We start from the raw sequence: 23567 nt of genomic DNA on the forward strand, positions 1-23567 counted from the left end.
CTTTCTGAGTAATTTGTCATATTTATTGAGCCCTTACTATGTGCAGAGCACTGTACTAAGCTCTCGGGAGAGTACTATACAACAGAAGTAGCAGAACACATTCCCTGTCCATAATGACCTTACGGTCTAGGGGACTCTTAAAGTAGTGCAAAAGAGGTTACTGGCATAAATCACCAGTGTACGGAGTTTAAATTACACACATATGTCTAGTAATATCTAAGGTAGAAGATGAGTCAAAAATCATTTCAAACTTAGTAAGCAACTCTCTAGGGTGTGAGATAGCAAAAAGTCTGTAAGGAAAAACCTCGGCCGAGCGATTATCGGAAAGAAGACTGTGATGAAGATTTGTGGGTTCCGTATATTTGTATATTATTTTCCCACTAGTTCGTCATCTGCCCCCACTAACTCCCTGAACAACTCACGGAATCGAGTTGCCAGTCATTTATACGTGACGAGTGAGAGTCTCTCTCAACCATAGTGTGAATCCTGGGGGGCTTCTGGGGAAGCGGGGGGTTCTCTTACTCCCGGCCGGTAGGTCGTGAAGTCTCGGATTTTATCTTGTTTTGGTTTTGAATCCATCCCTCTCCTTTACTATCTACAAAGGTCACTCCCGTTTCATATCCCTTTGAACTGGGGTGCTGTGGGATGACGGAAACAGTCACCTCCCAGAGATGCCAACTAGTTGCATGATCCTTCCTCCCTCCCTTGACCAACGCAATCCTTCTTAAAAGCTCATCTCCTCCAAGAGGCCTTCCTCGACCAAACGCCCAAGTCCTCTTCTCCCACTCCTCTCTACGTCTTCGCCTTTGCACTTGTTTTTGCATCCTTTATTCACCCCTCCCTCAGCCCCACAGCACTTACGAGCATAATTTATTTATATCATTTATATTTATTTATATCAGCCTCTGTCTCCCCATCAAGGCCGTGAGCTCCCGGTCAGGGAACGTGTCTACCGGCCGTGTTATGTTGTGCTGTCCCGAGTGTTTGGTACAGTGTTCTGCTACTGTAAGCGCTCAGTAAATGCGATCGATGGATCGATCCATCGAGAAGTCGACAGACCTCGGAGCCTGTGGGCTAACTGGTTACGAGTTCGGATTCAGAGCACTGGATGAGGCTGTCCAGCCTAGGCAGGACGGCTCACAGAGATGGGTTGAAGGGGTGTTGACTGTTGGTGGGGTGTGCTTTTGCGCTCAGACGTTCGTTGGGGTCAGACCTCCCACATCCACCCAGCTGCAGACGTGACTCAGCCTGGTGATGCCATACTGCCTGCCCCCCCGACGCAACCCCCCCCCCCCCCCCCCCCCCCCCCGATGCTCCTGCCATTTTCCAACTCCGATCTGTTTAGGAGTCTGGAGGAGGAAAAGTTCACCTTTTTTTTTGTTAGCGATGCTGCTCTTTGCTTGACTTTTCAGTTTGGGCTTTTGTACAGTTTCTGGTTTTCACAAGACTGTGGGCAAGAACTCCCGCCATCTCTTTCCGGACAAGCATACTTTCTAACCAGCTTGTTTGTTGCTTCTTTTGTGGTCCTCGTTAAGCGCCTACTATGTGTCAAACACTGTTCTAAGTGACTGCCTAGGAACAAGTTAATTAGGTCAGATGCAGTCCCTGTCCTGCACGGGGGCTCACAGTCTCAAGTAGGAGGGAGAACAGCTATCGAATCCCCATTTTACAGTTCATTCATTCAACCTTGTTTGTCGCATCTGTCGTATCTCAGTTGAGGAACCTGAGGCACAGAGTAGTTAAGCAACTTGCCCGAGGTCACACGGCAAGCAGTTTTCAGAGCGACTGGCATGGCCGGGATTGGAACCCAGGTTCTCTGACTCCCAGGCCCGGTCTCTTTTCACTGGGCCACGCCGCTTCTCACGTGGCCGCGTTGGCTTGCCAGCGAGGTCAGCCTGGCCCATTGTGTCCACCGTCACCATCCTGTCTCACGTTCCTGAGGCAGTTCTGCTGGGCCTGCTCCCTACACGCTTTGACTTCATCCTTTAATTGTCTCAAAGGAGCATATTTCTCCCCCCTTTTCAGAATGAAAACTTTTTTCCGTTTCAGCTGCTGAGATACATAAAATGAGTATTCGCTGTAAGCTCCTTGCGGGCAAGGAACTTGTCTCTTCTTTCTTCTGTCTTTTGCCGGCTAGTAGTGCAGAGCCCGGCACCCTGCAGATACTCAATAGATGCTATCACTGCTGCAGTAATAGTAATAGTGGTAAACACAGTAAATGAGTATTTTTAGAAATATCAGTTTAATTCATAAAAATACAAAAATATAAATATACATTTATAAAAATATCATGAATGAATCAACACACTGACATTCTTCCACTCAATAAATATGGCGGTCATAGTAACAGTACATTTTTCTTTTGTTTTTACATATATATATATATGTGTGTGTGTGTATGTATATATTTATGTAAGGTTACAAAGCAGTTGCACATTATCCTATCTAGTAAGAAAGGTGATTGTAAGCAAGTTAGGAAAAAAATTTTAAAGTTTTCCATCGCTTTGAAAAGGCACAAAAAGCCTTTTAAAGTTTTCATTCCCAATGCAATACACATTCCTTTAGAGGCTTTTAGGCAGAGGGTGACAAATGTATTACACCTGAACCATCCGGGTTCAGTCACATGGGCTTACTGGTCAAGCAAAACCCTAAGACGACATCTACTTTTTGTTGGACTTTTGGATTCCATTTCATTTCGCTCAAATTGGAGATGGCAGGCCACGGAACCGAGGAACAAAGACGCTACATCCACGAATATCGCACCAGGGCCTGGGGTCAGTCTTGGTCACTGTCCTCTCCCCCATACATATCTGCAAGCTTCTTAAACCGGGGTCCCCACTCCCCTAGATAGCCGTAGTCTTGGTTCCCGTCCACCGTGAGCGACTCCAGGGAGCTGAGCGAACTCGCTATCGAGGCGTTCCCTTCGTAAGCGTAAGTGGCTAGGGAATCGTAAGGCGGGGCGGATGGATCCGTGTCATTTTCCTTCAGTCGTCGGTGAATGAAATCCTGCACGTCGATGTTTTCCCACAGCGGGGCAGTCCTCCTTATTTGATAGATGGTTTCGGGAATGACATCTCTGCGCAGTTTGCTCTCTTCCCTGGCTTCCGGATTCCTCAGGGTCCCAATGTCAAAAGCCTGGGTGTCTTCTTCTCCACCACCTTCGTCGTTGTACGTCACAATGTTATCTCGAACGTCGTCCTTTGAAATGATCAATGGCTCCTTTTTCCTCTGTCTCTTCAGAGCGGCAAACAATACCACTAAAACTGATAAACACAGGTTTGGGGGGGGGAGGGGGGTTTTGGGGCCGGGAGGGGGGAATTCAGTGAGGCTGAATGACCCAGACCACGGATTCAAGAGAAAATACATATTTCACAGGGGTATCTGCGTCTGAAATGTTTCTTAGATACCTTGATCCTCCACTCCCTGCATGTTCCTACACCTTTCCATTCTCCATTGCCCATGTCAAGAGAGTAGGATAATAGTAGTTTGCCCATTATCTGCCTCATGGGGATTGGGAAAACTTTTACAATTAAAGCAAAATATCCTCACCTCTCCCATCAAGATCTTATGGCGCAATACAGGGGATCAGATGAAATAAAATAGTTAGATCTGGGCAAGTGGGTCTGTCAAGCAATGAATGGTATTTACGGAGCTCTGTACCAAGCACAAGGGAGAGCACCCCAGAAAGAAAAGGACCCAGGTCTCTGCTATCAAGGAGCTTCCATTCACATTCCATTCAGGAAGCAGGTAGACACAAATTATAGCAAAGAAAACGGCTAAACTGGTAGCAGCAGGAGATAGAAAAGATGAAATGACTGAACAAATAAGTGGCCCATCCTGACGGATGTAGGCCACCCATCTATAAATTGAAATGTAAGTACTGGTGATAGATGTAAATAGATAATGAGCTCTAGGTGCTCTGCATATAGTAAGCGCTCAATAAATACTATGGATTAGTTAGTGGTTGGGTTGGTGTGACTTGAGATGGAGGGAAATTAAAGGGGAGAATTTCCTTGGAGGGGATGGAATTTTAGGAGGGCTTAAAAGATGGGGAGAACTGTGGTCTGGCAGATTTGAAGGGGAAGCAAGTTAGGATTAAAGCCTCGGAGTGGAATTTCTTTTTATATCTGTTTTCCCATCTAGACGGTAAGCTCCTTGTGGGGCGGAGATCCCCTAAGCCGCGTGGCTTACTGGAGAGAGCACGGGCTTGGGAGTCAGAGGTCGTGGGTTGTAATTCCGGCTTTGCCACTTGTCTGCTGTGTGACTTTGGATGAGTCACTTAACTTCTCTGTGCCTCAGTTACCTCATCTGGAAAATGGAGATTAAGACTGAAAGCCCCACATGGGTCAACCTAATAACCTTGTATCTAGCCCAGCGCTTAGAATAATATTGGCACGTAGTAAGCACTTAACAAATACCATTATTATTATTATTATCATTATTATCTAGTCTACCAACTCTACTGTACTTTAGTTCCTCCGTTGCTTAGAGCAAGGCTCTGTGCTCAGTGCTCTGTAAATACCATTCATAGGTTGACAGAATCACTTGCCCAGATCTATTTTATTTCATCTGATCCATTGCATTCCGGGTGACTTCTCATTGTTCCTTGATCTCGCCTGCCTCACCGCCGACCCTAGCCCACATCCTGCTTCTGGCCTACAACACCCTCCCTCCCCAAACCACCCGACGATTACTCTCCCTGCCCTTCAAAGCCGTATCGACGGCCCATCTCCTTCAAGAGGCCTTTCCAGACTAAGCCCCACGTTTCTTCATCTCCCACTCTCTTCTGCCTCACCCTGATTTGCTCCCTTTGCTCTTCCCCCATCCCAGCCCCGTAGCAATTATATACATCATCTGTAATTTTATTTCTTTGCATTGATACCCGTCCCTCCCCCCAACACTGAGACTGTGAGCTTGTTGTGGGCAGTAAATGTCACTGTTTATTGTTACATTGTACCCTCCCAAGTACTTAATACAGTGCTCTGCACAAAGTAAGAGCTCAAATAAATGCTATCGAATGAATGATTGAATGAATGAGTGCATGACTAACCGAGCAGGATGACGATACACAGGAGGATAGCGATGAGAGCCCCTCTGCTCAGGCCAGCCGACAGGATCAAGGCCTCAGCGTTGCAGGATCGTACGTTTCCTCGGCGGTCACAGGAGCACACGCGGATGGTGAGTGTACCCGTGCTGCTGTGGATCGGGTAGTCGTTGTCAAATATTAAAACGGGCAGCAGGTAGACGCTCATCTGCCCGCGGCTATACCCATCTTTCCGAGTCAGGATCCCTGCCGTGTTATCTGAAAGAGAGGAAAGACAGGACGACAATCCCAGGGGGCTGGAGGAGGCGGGAATCCGAATTAGGAAGTTAGCAACCCAAATTGATTTACCTTTGTTATCTACGATAGTGAAGTTTGGGTTAAGAGGAAATTCTGGTACTGATTCAAAGAAGAATCTGTGTCCCTGAGGGGGGTCGTCTTTATCCATAACACTGATAGTCTGAATCAACTGAAAGGCGAAGACATGACTGATCATTAGACGTGCTTCAGAGTGACTTCCTCAACTAATTCTCCGAAATAGTTTCTCAGCTGAAATGATAGGCAGCGTAGTCTCGTGGAAAGAGCAGGGGACTGGGAATTTGGTAACCCACTCTGTCATGTCTCTGCTGTGTGACCTTGGGCAAATTACTTAATTTCTCTGGGTTTCAGCGGTCTCACCTGTGAATCACTCAACCAATCAAGCACTGGAATTCCTTGAGCATTTACTGTGTCCTGAGTTGGGCCCTCGGGAGAGTACACAATAACAGAGTTGGTAGACAAGCTCCCTGCCCACTATGAGCTTACAGTCTGCCTGCTTCCCTCTCTTCTTAGCTTGGGGTACAGGGACAATGTTTGATCTGTCCCTGAGTTTAGCACGGTTTTTGGCGCATCATAATCAATGAATAAATATTAACTAAGCTTTGAGCTGAGAGGGTGACATATTTGAGGAAAGGTCCAATTCCTGATTTACAAGGACATCTATTTCCCATGACAATAATAGCAATGGCAGTAATAATAATTAACAATAGTAATGGAGTGGGTGCTCAATAAATTCACTCTCTGAACCTCACCTGTGAAGTTTTGCCCACCACTTCGTACAGTGCTCTGCATTAAGTAGTCACTTAATAAATGCTCTTACTGCTAATACTGCCTTGGATAAGATTCTTTGCATCCTCAGTTGAAAGACAAATAGCAGGGGTTTGGCGGGGGGGGGGGGGGGGGGGGGGCGGGAGGTGGCGGAAATGAGTTACGCCAGGTAAAATGTGTGGATTTGGTTGAAAGAGAATGCCGAGGGGGTTCACTGCATCTGCATATTATCTGAGTCAGTAAAACAAATGTTCAATAAAAGGGGAAAGAATAAAACTGAAAAACCTCACACTTCGCCCATCTCTGTTGAAATCGACTTTGCGTTTTACCTGTCCCGGTTTTGCATTTTCACAGACAAAGGTTTCGTAATATCTGGAAAACTCTGGGGCATGGTCATTTATATCCAAAATTCGGATGAAAACTGGAACGTGGCTGCTTTGCTTTGGGTTATCTGGAATGAGAAAGCACGCCCGGCTGAGAGAACATGCAGGGGAGAAATTGTTTCCCTGGGCCCCATCTGTAGTATAGTAATGATTGGGCAAAGGCTTTATTTTTCTGCCTTTGTTTGCTTATTAAAATCTCAGCTTGTTACCAGGGCCCGAATTTGAAATGGTAAAAAATAGCTACATGTGAATAGGAACGTGTTTATTTGTTCCGTTAGCCAATTTCCTCAGAATTTCCTCAGAACCCTTCCACCACTTTGGCCCTTCAGCCACAATGAGATCGATGCTTCAGCCATTGTACCCTACGGTGCTCACTGTATTTATTGCTGTCCTGGTCCATTATGAGGTTTTTGTGTTTTTATTATTACATCTTTCCTTATGTGCCAGTTGCCAGCTCCCTCTGCCCACTTTATTCGTAGATCAGACGTCTCCTGGGGCCCGGAACCGTGTCTAATTCTTACCCATTGATTTCTTTCTCAGTGCCTAGAACAGCGCTTTGCACACAGAGGCTTAATAAATACATTAGAATCACCACTACTGCTACTGCTACTGTGCATTTCTGTCCTACACTGAAAGACATGCTCTAGGCCATTATATAAACGTGGCGATAACTATGTCCTTTATCCCCATGGTTTGAATCATTGTCTATCTTCCATCATGCTGAGGAGAGGATTTTGGTCCTGAAAGCAATATGATTAGCAGCATTTACTTTTCACTTTCATGAACTACAAAGCATAGATGCAGCAAAGCACGTAACAGACATACTGCGTCCGACTTACTGATTTCAGTGGCTATTATAGAAATGTTGTGCCACGGAGATGCTTCTCGGTCAAGGGACTTCAGTGTGAAAATTGACCCATTTCCCGAGTGGATATTGAACATCCTGTCCATATCAGAGTGTCGATCCACAGAGTATCTGGCAAGAAATTGATATCAGCAGTTGCTTTTAAAATGTTCCACTCCGAAACCATTATGTGAACAAATAGATGGGTCTTCAAGATGCATTTGAATCCTATTTAAAGTCTAGGGGTCTTATATCTTTGCTTTAAAATGGATTCATTTGATTTATTCCAATTTTTAAAATTGTCAAGTCAGAGCCCATTTCCCTTGAATAAGCTGCTATTTTCCATTTATGCCATTAAAAAAAAAAATGAAATAAAATCACTGTGCCTACTAAAGAACCTGTTACATTGAATTTCTTCTTCAGTTGACTCTTTTACTGTATTATGGCCTTTGAAAGACAGTTCGGTCCAGTAGAAATCATGCACTGGCAGCCTAATCAGATGTGGGCAACTTCTCTTTGGGATCCTTGGCCCTGGGTGGTTACCAAGGAGTAGACTGGGAATGCCATTTAGGAGAAGATGACTTTATAGGTTGATGAGGCACGTGCAGTAGACAAACAGCGTGGCTTAGTGGAAAGAGCACGGGCTTGGGAGTCCGAGGATGTGGGTTGTAATCCTGGCTCTGCCACTTCTCTACTGCGTGACTTTGGGCAAGTCACTGAAACTTCTCTGTGCCTCAGTTACCTCATCTGTAAAATGGCGATTAAAAGTGTGATTCCCCATGTGGAACAACCTGTTTACCCCGTATCTACCCCAGCACTTAGACCAGTGCTTGGCACATAGTAAGGGTTTAACAAATGCCATAATTATTATTATTATTATCGTTGTGCACGTGGGAACAGATAACTCAAGATCATGAATAGGGAGGAAGCAGGCATCCTGGATGAAGGATATCTTCACTAACAAAAATTCTTTGACTTTAAGGCCAATTTCCCAGCAGCTTCTAGGTGAGACTCTCTGTGTTGATCCCCAGATGGTGCCCCACCTGCCTCTTTAATATTGATAATAATAATAATAATAATTATGGCATTTGTTAAGCCCTTACTATAAGCAGAGCACTGTTCTAAGCGCTAGGGTAGATACAGGGTAATCAGATCGTGCCACGTGGGGCTCACATTTTTTAATCCCCATTTTTACAGATGAGGTAACTGAGGCACAGAGAAGTTAAGTGACTTGCCCAAGGTTACACAGTAGACAAGTAGAGGAGTCGGGATTAGAACCCACGACCTCTGACTCCCAAGCCCGTGCTCTTTCCACTAAGCCACGCTGCTTAACGGAAGACACCAATTTGACTGTAGTAGCCAAAGAACAAGAGAGCCCTTTATTCTGTCTTCCAACTTTTGTTTGCACATTTCAGTCAACTAATGGTATTTATTTAGTGGTTACTGTGGGTAGAGTAATAATAATCATGTTGGTATTTGTTAAGCGCTTACTATGTGCCGAGCACTGTTCTAAGCGCTGGGGTAGACGCAGGGGGATCAGGTTGTCCCACGTGAGGCTCACGGTTAATCCCCATTTTACAGATGAGGTAACTGAGGCACGGAGAAGTGAAGTGACTTGCCCACAGTCACACAGCTGACAAGTGGCCGAGCCGGGATTCGAACTCAAGACCTCCGACTCCCAAGCCCGGGCTCTTTCCACTGAGCCACAGTGCTTGGGAGAGTACAGTCTAACAGAGTTGGTAGATGTGTTACCTGCCTGTAAGGAGGGAAGCAGCATGGCCTAGTAGATAGAGCATGGGCTCGCAGAGCACGGGCTTTGGAGTCAGGGCTCATGAGTTCGAATCCCAGCTCTGCCACTTGTCAGCCGTGTGACTGTGGGCAAGTCACTTAACTTCTCTGTGCCTCGGTTCCCTCATCTGTAAAATGGGGATTAAGACTGTGAACCCCACGTGGGACAACCTGATTCCCCTGTGTTTACCCCAGCCCATAGAACAGTGCTCGGCACATAGTGAGCGCTTAACAAATACCAACATTGTTAGTCAGAGGACCTGGCTTCTAATGCCAACTCTGCCACCTGCTTGCACTGTGACCTTGGGTAAATCACATAACTTATCTGTTCCTCAGTTTCATCAGCTGTACAATGGGGGTTAAATCTTACTCCCTCCTAATTAGGCTGTGAGCCCCATGTGAAACAGGGACTTGGTTCAACCTCTTTAGCTTGACCCTAGCACTTGGAACGGTGCTTGCCACATGGTAGACTTTAGACTGTGAGCCCGTTATTGGGCAGGGATTGTCTCTCTCTGTTGCCAGATTGTCCATTCCGAGCGCTTAGTACAGTGCTCTGCACATAGTAAGCGCTCAATAAATACTATCGAATGAATAGTAAACTAACCAATATAATAATAATAATAATAATAATAACAACAACAATGAGCTTACAGTCTTAGCGAAGGGTTCACAGAGGGAAAAATGGAAAAGATACTGGTTCACCCACCATTCGTTATGGTTTGCGAGATATTTTTGGTCCATTTTCATAAATGCAAACATCTACTGATGATGAAGTATTTCTTGAAGGGGGTTTGGGAAATGGAAAAGCCAGGAACTTGTATTACAGTCCTGTGATTTTTAATCTCTTTCCTTTTGTGTTTTGATGTGAGGAGGAAAAACCAGTAGAAGAAAGATGAATGATCAGGGTATGAATTTGAATAGAGCTCATGGAATTCCATTAAGTCAAACCGAATAGGATGCTAATGCAGCGTGATTGCTTTCCCCCAGGGAAGGGGAGCACATGAAAAAAATGTGTAGCCTGCTTCTCTGTGTGTCGGGTGGATCTTTCTCAGGTACTTACTTGATTAAATTCTTGATGGCATCTGGATCGCGAGCCGTGACCTGCCCTATAATACTGCCTTCTTTGGCATCTTCGTGTACTTCTAGTAAATACGAATTGTTGCTGAACACAGGGGGCTCATCGATATCGTCCACGAAGATTTTGACCAGGGCCGTGTCCTTGAATGGTCCCAGGTGATAGAAACGTGGATCTAGATGGGTGTTGCGTACTTCCGCCTTTAGAGCGTAGAGCATTTTGTTTTCAAAATCTAACTGCTGGGGATAAAATCAGAGAACGGTTTTAATGCCTAGCGTGGTTGCTCAACCTACTTACGGTCATTTCAAAGACCATCTCTCCGTCTCTTAATCAGTGGTATGTATTGAGTGCATACATTATAAGATGTCAGGGGAGCGCAGTGCAGTTGGCAGATGGTAGGATCCCATCCCTGCCCTCAAGGAGCTTACAGTGTAGCGGAGGAGATAGACCCAAAATAAATTACTGCACTTGCATTTCATTAATGTCGAATGAAATATGTTTAATCAAACTGAATGTCACTGCCCTGCATTGAAGTTGCTGTCCAAGCATCATGCTTGCTTTTGACCTACATCTGAAGCAGGTCAGAACTGAAACACCATTGGACCATATCTGCCACCCCGAGGGAGTGCTTTCTAATGGAGAAATTTATGACTCTGAAATTCATTCATCTCTTCAGTCGTCATCATTGAGCGCTTACTGTGTGTACAGCGCTGTACTAAGCGCTTGGGAGAGTACAATATAGCAATAAAGGATGTAGTAAGCTAAAATAATTTAGCTTCTGGATGGAACTGGAGAAACGAAAGGCTCGGGAGAATAACAGTGGTTCAAACTGCAGCATTTAGGGAGGGTCTGGTAGCCCAGAAAATAGGAAATGGCAAAAGGACATAGGCTGCAGATGATCAGAAAATAAGAGTTTGACCTGTCACATATTCACGAGTACTAGACTACTCTTTTTTTTTTTTTTTTTTTTTGTAAATTTCCTTTCACCTCTTGTTTAAGTCACCCTTCATCACTGCACTAGTTACATCCTAATGGGATATCTCAGTGTAATGGAATCTGAATGAGATGATGATGTATTGGGACATCCACAATGCTACAGATAGGTTTCAGTTACCCAAATGTTGTCCTTTTGTGTGTGTTTGGGAGGGAATGGTCTCTACCGGAAATAGCACAAAAATAACCTGAACCAGTGGCGTATTTTCGTATTACTTTCTGTTGGAAACCACTTAAATCGAACGGAACAAGTATTTTTATCTCTAAAATGTTCTCTGCGTGTCTGGGACAACGTGCATTGGGTGTGTATGTTTACGCATTGTCGTCAGGTAGTAAGTCACCATGGGTCAGAAAAATTGGCAACTCTCCAGAGCCAAGGAAATGGACTGTCCCTAAAAAAGAAAAAAATGGACCCTTTCCAGTTTTCCCTAGACTCAGAGAAAACAACAGCAAAGCGTTGCTGAGAGAGAGTGTGGTTTAATAGATTGAACGTGGGCCTGGGAGTCAGAAGGACCTGGGCTGTAAGCCCGGTTCCACCACTTATCTGCTGTGTGACCTTGGGCCACTCATTTAACTTCTCTGTGCTTAAGTTTCCTCAACTGTAAAACGGGGATTAACAGTGTCAGCCTCACCTGGGACAGGGACTGCGTTCGACCTAACTAGCTGGTACCTACCCTTCGTACAGTGCCTGGCGCCTAGTAAGCACTTAAATGCCATTTGAAAAAAAAAAAAAAAAAAAAAGACTGACAGAGGTTTAAGGATGAAAATGAAGGCAGGAACATACAACCTTTTTGACAGTTAAAATCCCTTCCTGGGTGTCCTTGTCGGTGATGATCTCAAACAGGTCAGCTCCATCTCCTTCAGTCACTCCGTAGGCCATCTCCGCGTTGCTGCCCAGGTCAGGATCGTTCGCCTTGATCCGCCCCAGAGAGGTACCAAGAGGCACGGATTCCAGGCAACGAAACTGATAAGTGCCTGCCAATGAAATAAGCCGCTTTTGATAATGAGCATTTTTCATGGGCCTCTTTCTTTTTCTTTTTTGACTAGATAAAGCCGTGTTGGAGTCGGCGATGTTTTAAAAGTGCTTCTGGTCATCTGTAAACTTAGAAGCTGTGAATTATTGTCACAGGGGAGAAAGACACTACATTCTCCCCTTTTCTCTACTTGAAACACTGGGGTATACATTGGATTTTTCCGTACATTTGAATGAGGAAATTAATCTTACGTTTTTAGTCAGTCGTACCTCTTGACAGTTGCCGCGTGCAGACCACTGTCCTGAGTGCTTAGGAGAGTACGATATGGCAATAAGCAGACGCGTTCCCTGCCCACGACGAGCTTACGGTCTAGAGGACGTTGACTTGAAGGCTGTCAACCAATTCTGTTGTATTGTCCTCTCCCAACCACCCAGTACGGTGCTTTGTACATAGTAAGAGCTCAAATAAATACCGTTGGTTAGGAGGACGTGCCCTTGAGTTGTTTTGCAGTAGTGACGATGGGCTGGGCTAAGCCATCCACACACACTCTCTTGCCTGGTTTCCCTGCCGCCTACCACACGTATTGCAAAATTGTCGGTCAGAGTAGCGTTCAACGATCAATCAATGGTATATGTTGAGCACTTACTGTGAGTATAGTATAACAGAGTTGTTTGACATGTTCCCTGCCCACGGGGAGTCTCCGGTATCTCGGCGTGAGGATGCCTGGAGTTGTGGCACCGTATATCTCCGTGTGCCACCCTGGCAGCAGGCACAGAGGGGCCCTCGCCAGTTGGTCCCACCCCTGTCCGGACCCTCGCATCCGCAGGACCCGTCGCTGGGGGCTTCACCGGGAAACCAAGCACGGTCTCGTGGTAAGAGCGCAGGCCTGGCAGGCGGAGGAGGTGGGTTCTAATCCCAGCTCCACCACTGACATCCTGGAGGACCTTGGGTAAATCACCTAACTTCTCTGTTCCTCCATTTCCTCATCTGTAAAACGGGTATCCGGTACCAGTTCTCCCTAGACCGTGAGCTCCATGTGGAATCAATCAGTCCCATTTATTGAGCACTTGCTGCGTGCAGGGCACTGTAGTAAATGCTTGGGAGAGTACAACACAACAATATAATGATGATGATGGCATTCGTTAAGCACTTCCTACGTGCCAAGCTCTGTTCTGAGCGCTGAGAGGGATACAAGGTAATCAGGTTGTCCCACGTGGGGCTCACAGTCGTAGCATCCCCATTTTACAGATGAGGTAACTGAGGCCCAGAGAAGTGAAGTGACTTGCCCAGAGTCACACGGCTGACAAGTGGCAGAGCCAGAATTAGAACCCACAATCTCTGACTCCCAAGCCCGGGCTCTTTCCACTGAGCCACGCTGCTTCTCAACAATATAACAGCTGCAGACCCTGCCCACGGCGAGCTTGCGGTGTAGTGGGGGAGAAGAGGGACTAAGGTCCGACCCGATTATCCTGCATCTATCCCAGTGCTTAGTACGGTGCGTGTCACGTAGTAGACACTCTACAGATGCTGCAATTATTATTATTCCTAGTATGACGTACCTCTGTGAATGTGAAGCCGAGGTTCTCCCTGCTGCCTCTCATCACCGTGCCCTACTTTGGGAGCCTAGTTGATCTGATATTCATGTGATATGTTCCACCGCAGCACTAGTGGCAGGCCGGAGCCTCAATCAATCGATCCATCCATCGTTGATATTTATTGGGCGCCCACTCTGTGCAGAGCACTGTGCTAAGCACTTGGGAGAGTACAGTCCAACAGAATTAGCTGACACTTGCCCTGCCCATCACGAGCTTCCTGTCTAGAGAGAGGTTTCAGTTCGGGGGGGGGGGGGGCGGGGGGGTCTACAGTCCACTACACAGCCCCCAACTCTCCCAACGTCAAGGCTCCGGGAGTTGGCCAGAAATTCCAGTCCCCGTCTGCTCCAGGGAGCGGAAGGTGGGTTGGATTTTTCCCTCCCAACCGTTAGGATAACGGGGGATTCTGACAGACCATGGGGATTTTCTTGGAGTTGGGCGGTGCCGAGAACTCTGCGGGGTTATCACCCGTTTTGTGGTTTGATAAATGTCATACGTTTACCCTCTCTGAACCCACGTAATTGACTTTTCCCCGTTGTCTGTCCTGCTTCTTCTCCCCGTTGGTTGTTGGGATCCTTGTGGGTCAGGGACGGTGTCTGAATCAGCATCCGTATTTCTTTCTAGAGCTTTTTCAGAGCTTAGCACATTGTAAGTGCTTAATCAGTACTATTGCCCTTGCATTTTGTGTTGTGCTGACGTAGCATTGGCTACGGAGTGAATCTCCTTATAGTAAGAAGCAGACAAACAGCGAGGCCCAGTGGAAAGAGGGGGAGCCTGGGGGTCAGGGGACCTGGGTTCTAATTCCGACTCTGCCGCTTGTCTGCTGTGTGACCTCGGATGAGTCGCATCACTTCTCTGTGCTTCGGGTTCATCAGCCGTAAAATGGTGATTAGATATTGTTCTCCCTCCTACTTAGACAGTGAGCCCCATATGAGACAGGAACTCTGTCCAACCTGATTAATTTGTACCTACCCCAGTGCTTAGCGCAGTGTTTGACGCATAGCAAGAACTTAATAAATAACTTGAAAAATAAGTCTGAAACAGCCTTGAATACAGTGAATCCTGTGGTTTTGATTAGTGGCTGATCCATTATGCTACTTGAGGTAAATGCTGCCCATAATCTCATTATTACTTCTTGTCCTGAGACTTACCAGAAGGTTAAAAATAGAACAAACATAGGAATCGGCGAGAATGAAAAAAACTTTAATTACTTTTCCAGGAAACTGAACGCTCGTATTTTCTAAACCAATTCGTAAGATGCTCAACTACTTTTTTTTTTTTTCTGAAAAATGACCAACAAAGTATGCCGGAAGTTATTTATAAAAAATAAAATTTCCTGTACCCCATAATTTGAAAATCAACTGGGGGATCCAGTGGTAAATGTAGGAAAAAGAACTAATATAAACTAAGGAAGTGAGTTACCAATTCAACAAGGTCAAAATGAAGGAGAGACTTAATAATTATCAGGTGTATTTGCAGTTTGTAAAGACTAACAGGATAAATCATACCAAAAAGAAACCATCCATAGCCATATAATAACCAGTACGTTCGGTGGTGTTGGGACATTTACAGTAATGATCATTTTTCTTGAGTACTTAAAGTATTCAAAGCACTGTACTAAACTCTGGGCATTCGTACCGCTACTATAAATTTGTAAGCAGAAACAACTCTTTGGACTGTCGTTATCTCAGGAAAAGTTACGAATTGGTCTTCTAGAGAGATACAGTGTAGAACACACTCATCCTTCATTCAATTTCACCCATATTTTCCAGAAACTCTCAACCGAGTCAAATTCGAATAGATCGGTGAACGATGAAGTTGTTAGTAAAGACAATTTGTACTAATTTAACAGGGTTAAGACACCAGATATGTGCAATCCACCCTTTTCAATAATATTTCAATATTTTTTCCTATCAGTTTGAGCTGGATGGTGATTTAGGATTAATTCCTTTACATGTGTGTCCTGCCAGGACCCCGACTTTAACATGGCTAACGCTGAATCCTCATCTTCTTTCCTAAACCTAGTCTTCCTCCCGCTTCCTTTTTCCTCACAGTTGAGGGAGGTACCTCTTCCTACAAACCTGCGTCTGCTCTTCAAAAGTCCTCCAATAGCTACCATTTCCCTCTGCATCAAGGCATTGAGATTCCTAACCGTTTTCTTTAGAGAAGCTGCGTGGTCTAGTGAGAAGCAGCATTATGTAGTGGAAAGAACATAGGCCTGGGAGTCATAAGGTCTTGGGTTCTAATGTCGGCTCTGTCTCTTGTCTGTTATGTGACCTTTGGCAAGTTACATAATTTTTCTCTGCCTCAGTTGCCCCATCTTTAAAACGGGGATTAAGACCGTGAACCCCATGTGGGATATGGACTGCTTCCAATCAGGGTAGCTTGCATCAACCCAAGGGCTTAGCACAGTGCCTGGCATATAGTAAGCACTTAATAAATTCCTTACAAAAAGGGATTCCATCATCTTTCTCCATCTTTCACATTGGCTCCCTTCACTGGCTCGCCCCTACTCTCAACTATTCTCTCCTCTCAAGCTCAGCCTCGTAATTGCATGTCACTCTGGACTCTCCCACCTCAGGCCTTTTGTCACGCCCTTTCCCCTGCCTGGCATTCCCTCCCCATTCCAGTGCCCTAGGCCACGATGGTCTCCATCCCCAAAGCCCTCTGGGAACCTTCCTTTCCCTAAAAGCCGTTCCCCAGCTCATTTCTTTTATTCCAAATCGCAGCAACACAACAGTCCCCATAGCACGTAGGAATTATCACTCATCCTCAGCAAGTACAGGTGCCTCAATACATGGATCTGTGCTATATATTTATCTCTTCTGCTGCATAATATTCATCACCCCATTTACCTGTTTCATCCTCTCATACTCAGAGGTCACCAGTTGTGTCCCTTTAACTCTGGCTCCCACCATTTATAAATAATTATTAGGCCTGACATCCCCATTGGAGTGCAGACTCCTTGAGGACAGGGAATGTGGTTTTTGCTTCTAGTGCACTCTGCCGAGGATTTACAACCGGGTTTTGCGCACAGTTGGACATCAGTAAATACCAGAAATCGATTGATAAACAGTTGCATGTCACAGAACCTTTCCACGGACATTGCCTAGAAGCTATAATATTTTAACCTATGCCGTCAATGGTCTCTTGTTAATCGTCTTCCCAAAACTGGGGCCCGACAATTCTTACTATGTTTCTTACTTTGGGGGAAACGTGGAGGGTTGTCGTTGACATCGGTCAGAGTGATGTTCACGGTGGTGGTCCCCGACAGTCCCCCCATCTGGCCGCCCATGTCCTTGGCCTGGATGACCACTTGGTACTGTTCTCTGTTTTCTCTGCTCATGTCTGGCAGCGCCGTTTTGATGATGCCTTCGAGAAACATGGAGGCGGTGAAGCAGAAAGCACACATTTTTTTTTTTTTTCTTCATCCTGTGGCTTCAGTATAACTTAAATTGCGATACGCTGGGCGGATGTTTAATCGCAGCAAATAGACACAATTGTAGGGGCACAGATTTAAGCCCATCAACCCCGTGACTGATATAACGAAATTGCCAGAGCTCAGCGAATTCTGCCTGCCATTGTCGGCCTGTATGGTTTGCCAAATTAATCAAATTAGGCTTTTGATCAAGCTAAACATTAGATTTTCATCTGGTGAAATGTTTCTGGAGATGGCACACATTTCATGCTTTCTATGTATTTTACCTGACATCATTTTTGAGTATTTGGTGAAGGCTCCTGTAAATATGGGGTCAAGATATTTCAAATTACTGTTAAAAAGATGCCATAAAAGAGGCTCACATTGACAGTGACTTCACTCATTTATAAGATGTTCTTTCCGGATCATATTCCCATGCTGATCACACCTTGGACAGTGTAAAGGGATGTTGATAGACATTAGATGAAAACGCTCAACATTTTAGAGATCCTCTTTTCATGCCAGCTGGATTTTGGCAGGCATAGTACAATCACAAAAAGGAATGTTTGCTGACCTGAATCGGGGTCCACTGAAAAGTACGGCTGTCCTTGTAGTATGCTGTACACTATTTTGGCGCTGTTTCCATAGTTGGCATCATCAGCATCAGTGGCCAGCACTTGAATTACCGAGGTGCCTAAGTCAAGAGGAACAGACATACACATATTATATGTATGTCATAGGGAAGGGCCTGCACATCTCATACTGTGGCAGGCTGTGTTCCAGGAATCCCCGCAAATTGGAGAAACCTGGTGTTTTGCAAACTGATGGAGAAAACATTCTCTTCATTCTCTCTCTGTTATTTTCTCCTCGTTGAATGAGTTTTATTTGAAGGGGTTTTTTTTTTTAAATTTTATTTTATTCCGGTAATTTGCGCAGGCTTTTGTTCAGCAATCAGAAGCGCTAACGGCACGGGCAGATGTAATGTGACTAATGCGATGTATTTTTATCCATTTGAAATTCTGTGAGGGGGAAAGATTATTTTGCCACAGAATATAGTGCAGATGCAATTTTTAAATAATGCTTTGATTACTAACTGGAAGCAGAGAGTCAGAGATGAAATATTACACTCCCAGCCCCTCTACTGTTGCTTGCATTGGAAAAATGAATTATCTACTGTGAAAAGAACTGAGGGGTTCCGTCCCGGATACACACTGAGCAGGCTTCCTGGGAATCAGACTACATTTTGGAAAATAAGTGTCAGAGATTTGTGTGACTTCTCATGTACTGTTGTGCAGATGTGTCTTTGGGAGCACATTTAAATGTGATCTTTAGGGTTTATACCCATCTGCGTCATCAGTGAATAGTACGGACTGAACTTCTACTGTGTGCAAAGCAGTGTACCAAATTCTTGGGAGAATACAGTAGAGTCAGTAGTAGTTATCCCGACCCTCAAGAAGTTGGCAATCTAAACAGTTCCTCAAGACTGTAAACTCACTGTGAGCAGGGAGCGTGCCTTCCAACTCTGTTACATTGTTATATTGTACGCTCCTAAGTGCATAGTACAGTGCTCTGCACACAGAGCTCAATAAACATGATTGATTAAATATGATTGAGTGATAAGCAGTGCCGATTATAGTGGGAGCCGGAGAAAGAGTGGTGGTCGTACCTCACACGAAGTTACATATATGAAGAAGCTTCTTGTAATTAAAATTACAAAAACTGAAACATTGACCCCCCGCATGGGATGAGGAGGAGTGGCAGATTTTTCTCCTGCCTCAGGAAGACTGAATGCCTGAAAGCAAGCCCTGCTTGGTCCCATCTCCCGCCACAGATACCTTGTCAAATCAGAGGAGGTGGCCAAGGGTGGGAATGATCCCCGGTGTCTACCCCAGCGCTTAGAACAGTGCTCTGCACATAGTAAGCGCTTAAATACCAACATGGTTATTATTATTATTGTTATGCTTAGAGATCCAGAAAAGAGTTGGCTGGGCCCCCTTTTCACGCAAACTTTAGCAAAGCGCCTTGCGCAAGTTAACCAACCACCAAAATGACTCTAAGGTGGGCAGGATTGGAGGTCAGCGATCTCATCATCTTGAGCATCATCATTACACTGTTTTAACATTATCAGAACTCTTAGCGACTGATATTATGGTGGTCAATCAACAGCATTTACGGAGGATCGGACTGTGTGCAGAACCCTGTACTGAGCACTTGGCAGAGTATCAGAGTCCGTAGACATGATCCCTGCTGTCACTGAGTTTATGACCCAAAGGGGAAGACAAGCATTGAAATGAGCTGCATGTTGGAGGTGAAAGTAGATGTGGAAATGTAAATGAGTTAGTGCTGAAATAGTAAGTTAAGGTATAGGGCGAAGGACAGGCAAGTGTCGGTGGGTTCAGCTTAATCCGTAATCTGTTAAATATTTCTCTCTTGCATTCAAAGTCCATTAAAGTCTATTAGTCTTTAATGTATCAAGGTTTAGAGTCTACAGAGTTAACCTAGATGAAGGTAGTGAACAGAGTTTTAAGTTCCATGTGCTCTTTTAGAAAGCTATGAACATCAATATTTATCCTGAGGCCCAAACTATTAAAACTAGGTGTCCTCCTCCCTGAAAATTGTACCTATTTTTATGAAATCACAAAAATCAGACTCTCTGGGCTCCTTAAACAATTTTCACTGGCTGACAATTATTATGATTGATAATTTAATTAACTTAACAAAGTCCAGAATGAAGGGGTTTTTTTAATTGCTCTAACCAATAACAATAATTTCCAGTTCATGAATTTCCAAAATGCCTCTTCATCCACCCCTCCATTATTCAGATGATCTAGCTATAGATTATCCAGGTCTTGGCTTATTTTTGTTTTCTTTCTCCCTTCTTTTGCCCAGCCCTAGAGGTGTTGGGTAAACATCCTCCCCATTAATTAGTTATGAACAAGAATCTCAACAGTTGTACTCTATATCATGTTTTATCCTCAAAATTTCTGTGCTTTTGTAGATATCATAAAAAAGTGTTTTCCCCAGGTTTTTCCCCTCAAAAATTCAACCTTCTTTCCAAAAAGACAAAACCTCTTCTGTCATAGTTGGTAGATAATAATACTATTGCTTTGATTTTACTCAGTGCCTTCAGTTCCATAACTCTTTCACATCACTTGTACTCTATTTGTCCTCAAAGCATCCTTGTAAAGTAGGGAAAGGACGGTAATTATTATCCCCATTTTGCATGTGGGGAATCTGAGGCCTGCAGATATGAAGTGATTTGTCCGAAGTCACACAGCCAGCAAGCAGCAGAACTGGCATTAGGATGTTGATCCTCCAATCGCCATACTCGTTCTCCTTCCACTACACTTTGCAACCTGAATGTTTTCCTGATGTTTCAATTCACTATCTCTACTGGAGGGCCACAGTTTTCCAAAATGCCATTCTGTCCTCCCTTAATGAGCCATTACATGGCCTCATCCTGCAAAATGGCAGATGGAGCCAGCGTGGGCATCTTAGCCTTAAGCCTCTACATAGATACGCTGCTATTTATGAATGCACACCAGGGTGCACATAAAATAAATCTATCTACTGAGAAGCCAGTGCGTCCTTTGACAAGTAAATCGGTGGGTAAAATGAATCCATATAGTTGATTTCATCATTACTCTTGTACTCCGTTTTCCTAAATTAAACTCTCTATGATTGAGTTTCATTGAAATCAAAGTTATTTAGCTACCTGATTTTAGTTTGTGTCTCTGTCACACTTTCCAAGTGCTCAGTGCTGTGCATTACATTCAGGAGCTGCTCAGTAAATACCATTGCTATTTCTATTTTGTCTTTGTGCTAATACACGTGTGAGAAGCAGGATATGTTTCTTTCACTCTAACCGCAATTATCCTCTACAGTATTAGGCCATAGTATACTGTGGTTGGCCACCGTGCAGATTTAACATTTTACATGTAAAAATCCTCCAGGCATTCGTGGGTCATTATTTGTGCTTGAATAAAAAGAGTGGCCTTTCTTAACAAATTTGTAAATGAGGATGATGGTCCAAAACCATGGGTAATTTACAGTAGCTAAAGTCTTTTTAGAGATACAGGGTAACAGCCTTTTGAGAAGACCAGATTACAGTGATGTGCATAAACTCCCTGGGGAATATAGTAGAAGTAGAAACTATCGGTTCCATTTTTTTCTTTTGTAACGGAAGATTGAAGCACAGGAATTGGATCACTTGACCAGAGTCACGGGACCAGCTGGTGATGGGAGTGATTATAAGCCCCCCGAGGGCAGGGAGCTTGCTTTTTGCCTTTGCAGATTTTCTCCCAAGCACCCGATCCAGTGCCCTGGCTCCCAGACGATGCTGAATAGCACAAGTCTTTCTTTCTGACTACTCTTCCAGTTCACTCTTCGTGATCACATACTTTCCTTTGGTTCCTTTGGGAAACCATTGGAGAGTTATTCTATATTTGGGAGAATCCTAAAATTTCAAAAGTGTTGTTTCACCACTGGTTTGCTGTGATGACAGATCTACTAGTGAATGAATGAATTCTTTAATGATTGCTTGGGTCAGTGGTTTGGGCTGGTATCATCTTTACAGTGCACTTGCCAAAGTGAGTTAACGTGAGTTTTCCTCAAGGTGATAGGGATGGTAATTTCGGGAGCATATTCTTCTGAGGTGGTTTATCAGAGAAAACACATATGAGGTGTGTCTTTGTGTGCATTGTACACATCTGCAGTTTGTTTTTACCAGTGATACCATTTGTAGCTATAAGGAGGAATAAGAATGACGTTATGAATGGCAACATATGCCACCTATGATATAAAGGAAGTTAAGTGCTGCCTTGGGAGAGTATAAGCTTACCGTGGGCAGAGAAATTTCCCGGGGCTTTAGTGGTTCTTTCCCAAGCACTTGGTACAGTATGCTGCATTCAGTGTGAGCTGACTCTACACCATCAGCACCTCCTTCAGTACAACTTGTATGTGTATAGGACCTGTTACTGGACAAGTTGTAAACATGCTCAAACCACACATTTCACTCCAGATTAGAAAGCGTTTTAGAAGATTGTTCAAGTAGTTTTTAAGGGCCAAGGGGTCAGAGGAAACAAGATCACAGAATAAAGAAATTGAACCCTGAAGGTAAATGCAAAATAAAGGAATGAATAATTGATAGTCTCAGAAAACCAGGGAATAGAACACAGAAGCCTAAGGATGAAATAAAAGGAAGCAGGCATACATTAGGCAAAAGCGTCTAGTAGTGAAGCGAAATGAGATAAAATTTCTCCCCTTTGAGATGAGGGAAGATGAAATCACTAAGAATGACCTGGTGCATGGCTTTATACAGATGCACTTTCTTCCCAGAACTTCCCCTAGTAACCTGGAATCAACAGATTTTATTTCAGTACTCTGCAAAACTATTGCATTGCCAAGCTTGATTTGTTAGTCTACTTTATTTACTTTGTTTTAATTCTTTTAAACTCTAAAATTGTTACTACGCCAATAATTACATAAAACATGCAGATTTCCTGCTGCAATAGAAATGCAATTAAATGGAAGATTATTGTTGTTTTTTAATAGAATAAGGTAGGAGTGTGTAGACTCTTCTACTTGCCTGCTTAATAGAAAGATGTCTTTCCGGTTACAAATGAGCTGTTTATTAGACGGCATGAGATACTTAAATAAGTTGACCACTGTCTGTAGTTATTTCAAAATGTCTTGATTGATGGTACACTTCTCCATAATATTTTCCAAAGCACTTAACTAATTTTCCTACTCAGTTGAAATGTGTTTAGTAATCTAAATGTATTTGACATTGAATGAAAACAAATCAAGCTTATTTGTTTCCAGAACCCTGCAACAGTTTGAGCCACTGATGAACATTTGCGGGGGGGCGGGGGGTGGCGGGGAAGAGATGGGGTTTAAAAGCAAAAAATGGCCATATTTTGATTGCTAGAAAACTGTGGTTAGATTTGACACGTTTTTGAATGAGGATAATGTGTCAATTATTTCAACTTGACTGCATCCTCTAAGAGCAGTGAAGAATGTATGTATGTAGATTCTTGGGAACAAAAGCACTGTGTATCTATCTAAGGATCCAGTTTAATGTTTCAGAAATACATTAAGGGCTTAATTAATACTAAATCGTAGCTGAATATTTTGAAGAGGGGTGGTGATGACAAGGATATTTCAGGTCCATTTTGGCCTACCTTGGAAATATCTCCCATGAGGAAAGGACTCGGTAAAGTGTTTTTTCGGTAGTATTTGTGAAGTGCTTACTGTGTTTCAGGCATTGTAGTAAGCACTGGGGTGATACAGGATAATCGTGTTGGGCACTGTCCCTGTCCCACATAGAGCTCAAAGTCTTAATCCCCACTGTACAGATGATGTGACTGAGGCA

General features: G+C 44.1%; 1 protein-coding gene across 5 annotated transcripts in view; it reads right to left on the minus strand.

The window, feature by feature from the left end:
* Positions 1–2223: 2223 nt before the first annotated feature.
* LOC100077596 (cadherin-9) overlaps positions 2224–23567 on the minus strand; it is a 79016-nt gene continuing 57672 nt past the window's right edge. For 2 of the 5 annotated variants that reach the window (XM_029053910.2, XM_001508745.5), the window contains exons 4-12: positions 17769–17888; positions 16981–17148; positions 11998–12185; positions 10203–10456; positions 7350–7486; positions 6457–6578; positions 5393–5510; positions 5051–5302; positions 2224–3263 (exon numbers count right to left, since the gene is read on the minus strand). In XM_029053910.2, coding sequence (XP_028909743.1) covers positions 2776–3263; positions 5051–5302; positions 5393–5510; positions 6457–6578; positions 7350–7486; positions 10203–10456; positions 11998–12185; positions 16981–17148; positions 17769–17888 — 1847 coding nt within the window. In that variant the 3' untranslated portion in view covers positions 2224–2775. Of the gene's footprint in view, positions 3264–5050; positions 5303–5392; positions 5511–6456; positions 6579–7349; positions 7487–10202; positions 10457–11997; positions 12186–16980; positions 17149–17768; positions 17889–23567 lie in introns of those variants that run through there. The other 3 variants (XM_029053913.2, XM_029053914.2, XM_029053916.1) reach the window with 3 other exon arrangements.

The sequence above is a fragment of the Ornithorhynchus anatinus genome, chromosome X3 (assembly GCF_004115215.2).
Source record: "Ornithorhynchus anatinus isolate Pmale09 chromosome X3, mOrnAna1.pri.v4, whole genome shotgun sequence".
NCBI lineage: Eukaryota > Metazoa > Chordata > Mammalia > Monotremata > Ornithorhynchidae > Ornithorhynchus > Ornithorhynchus anatinus.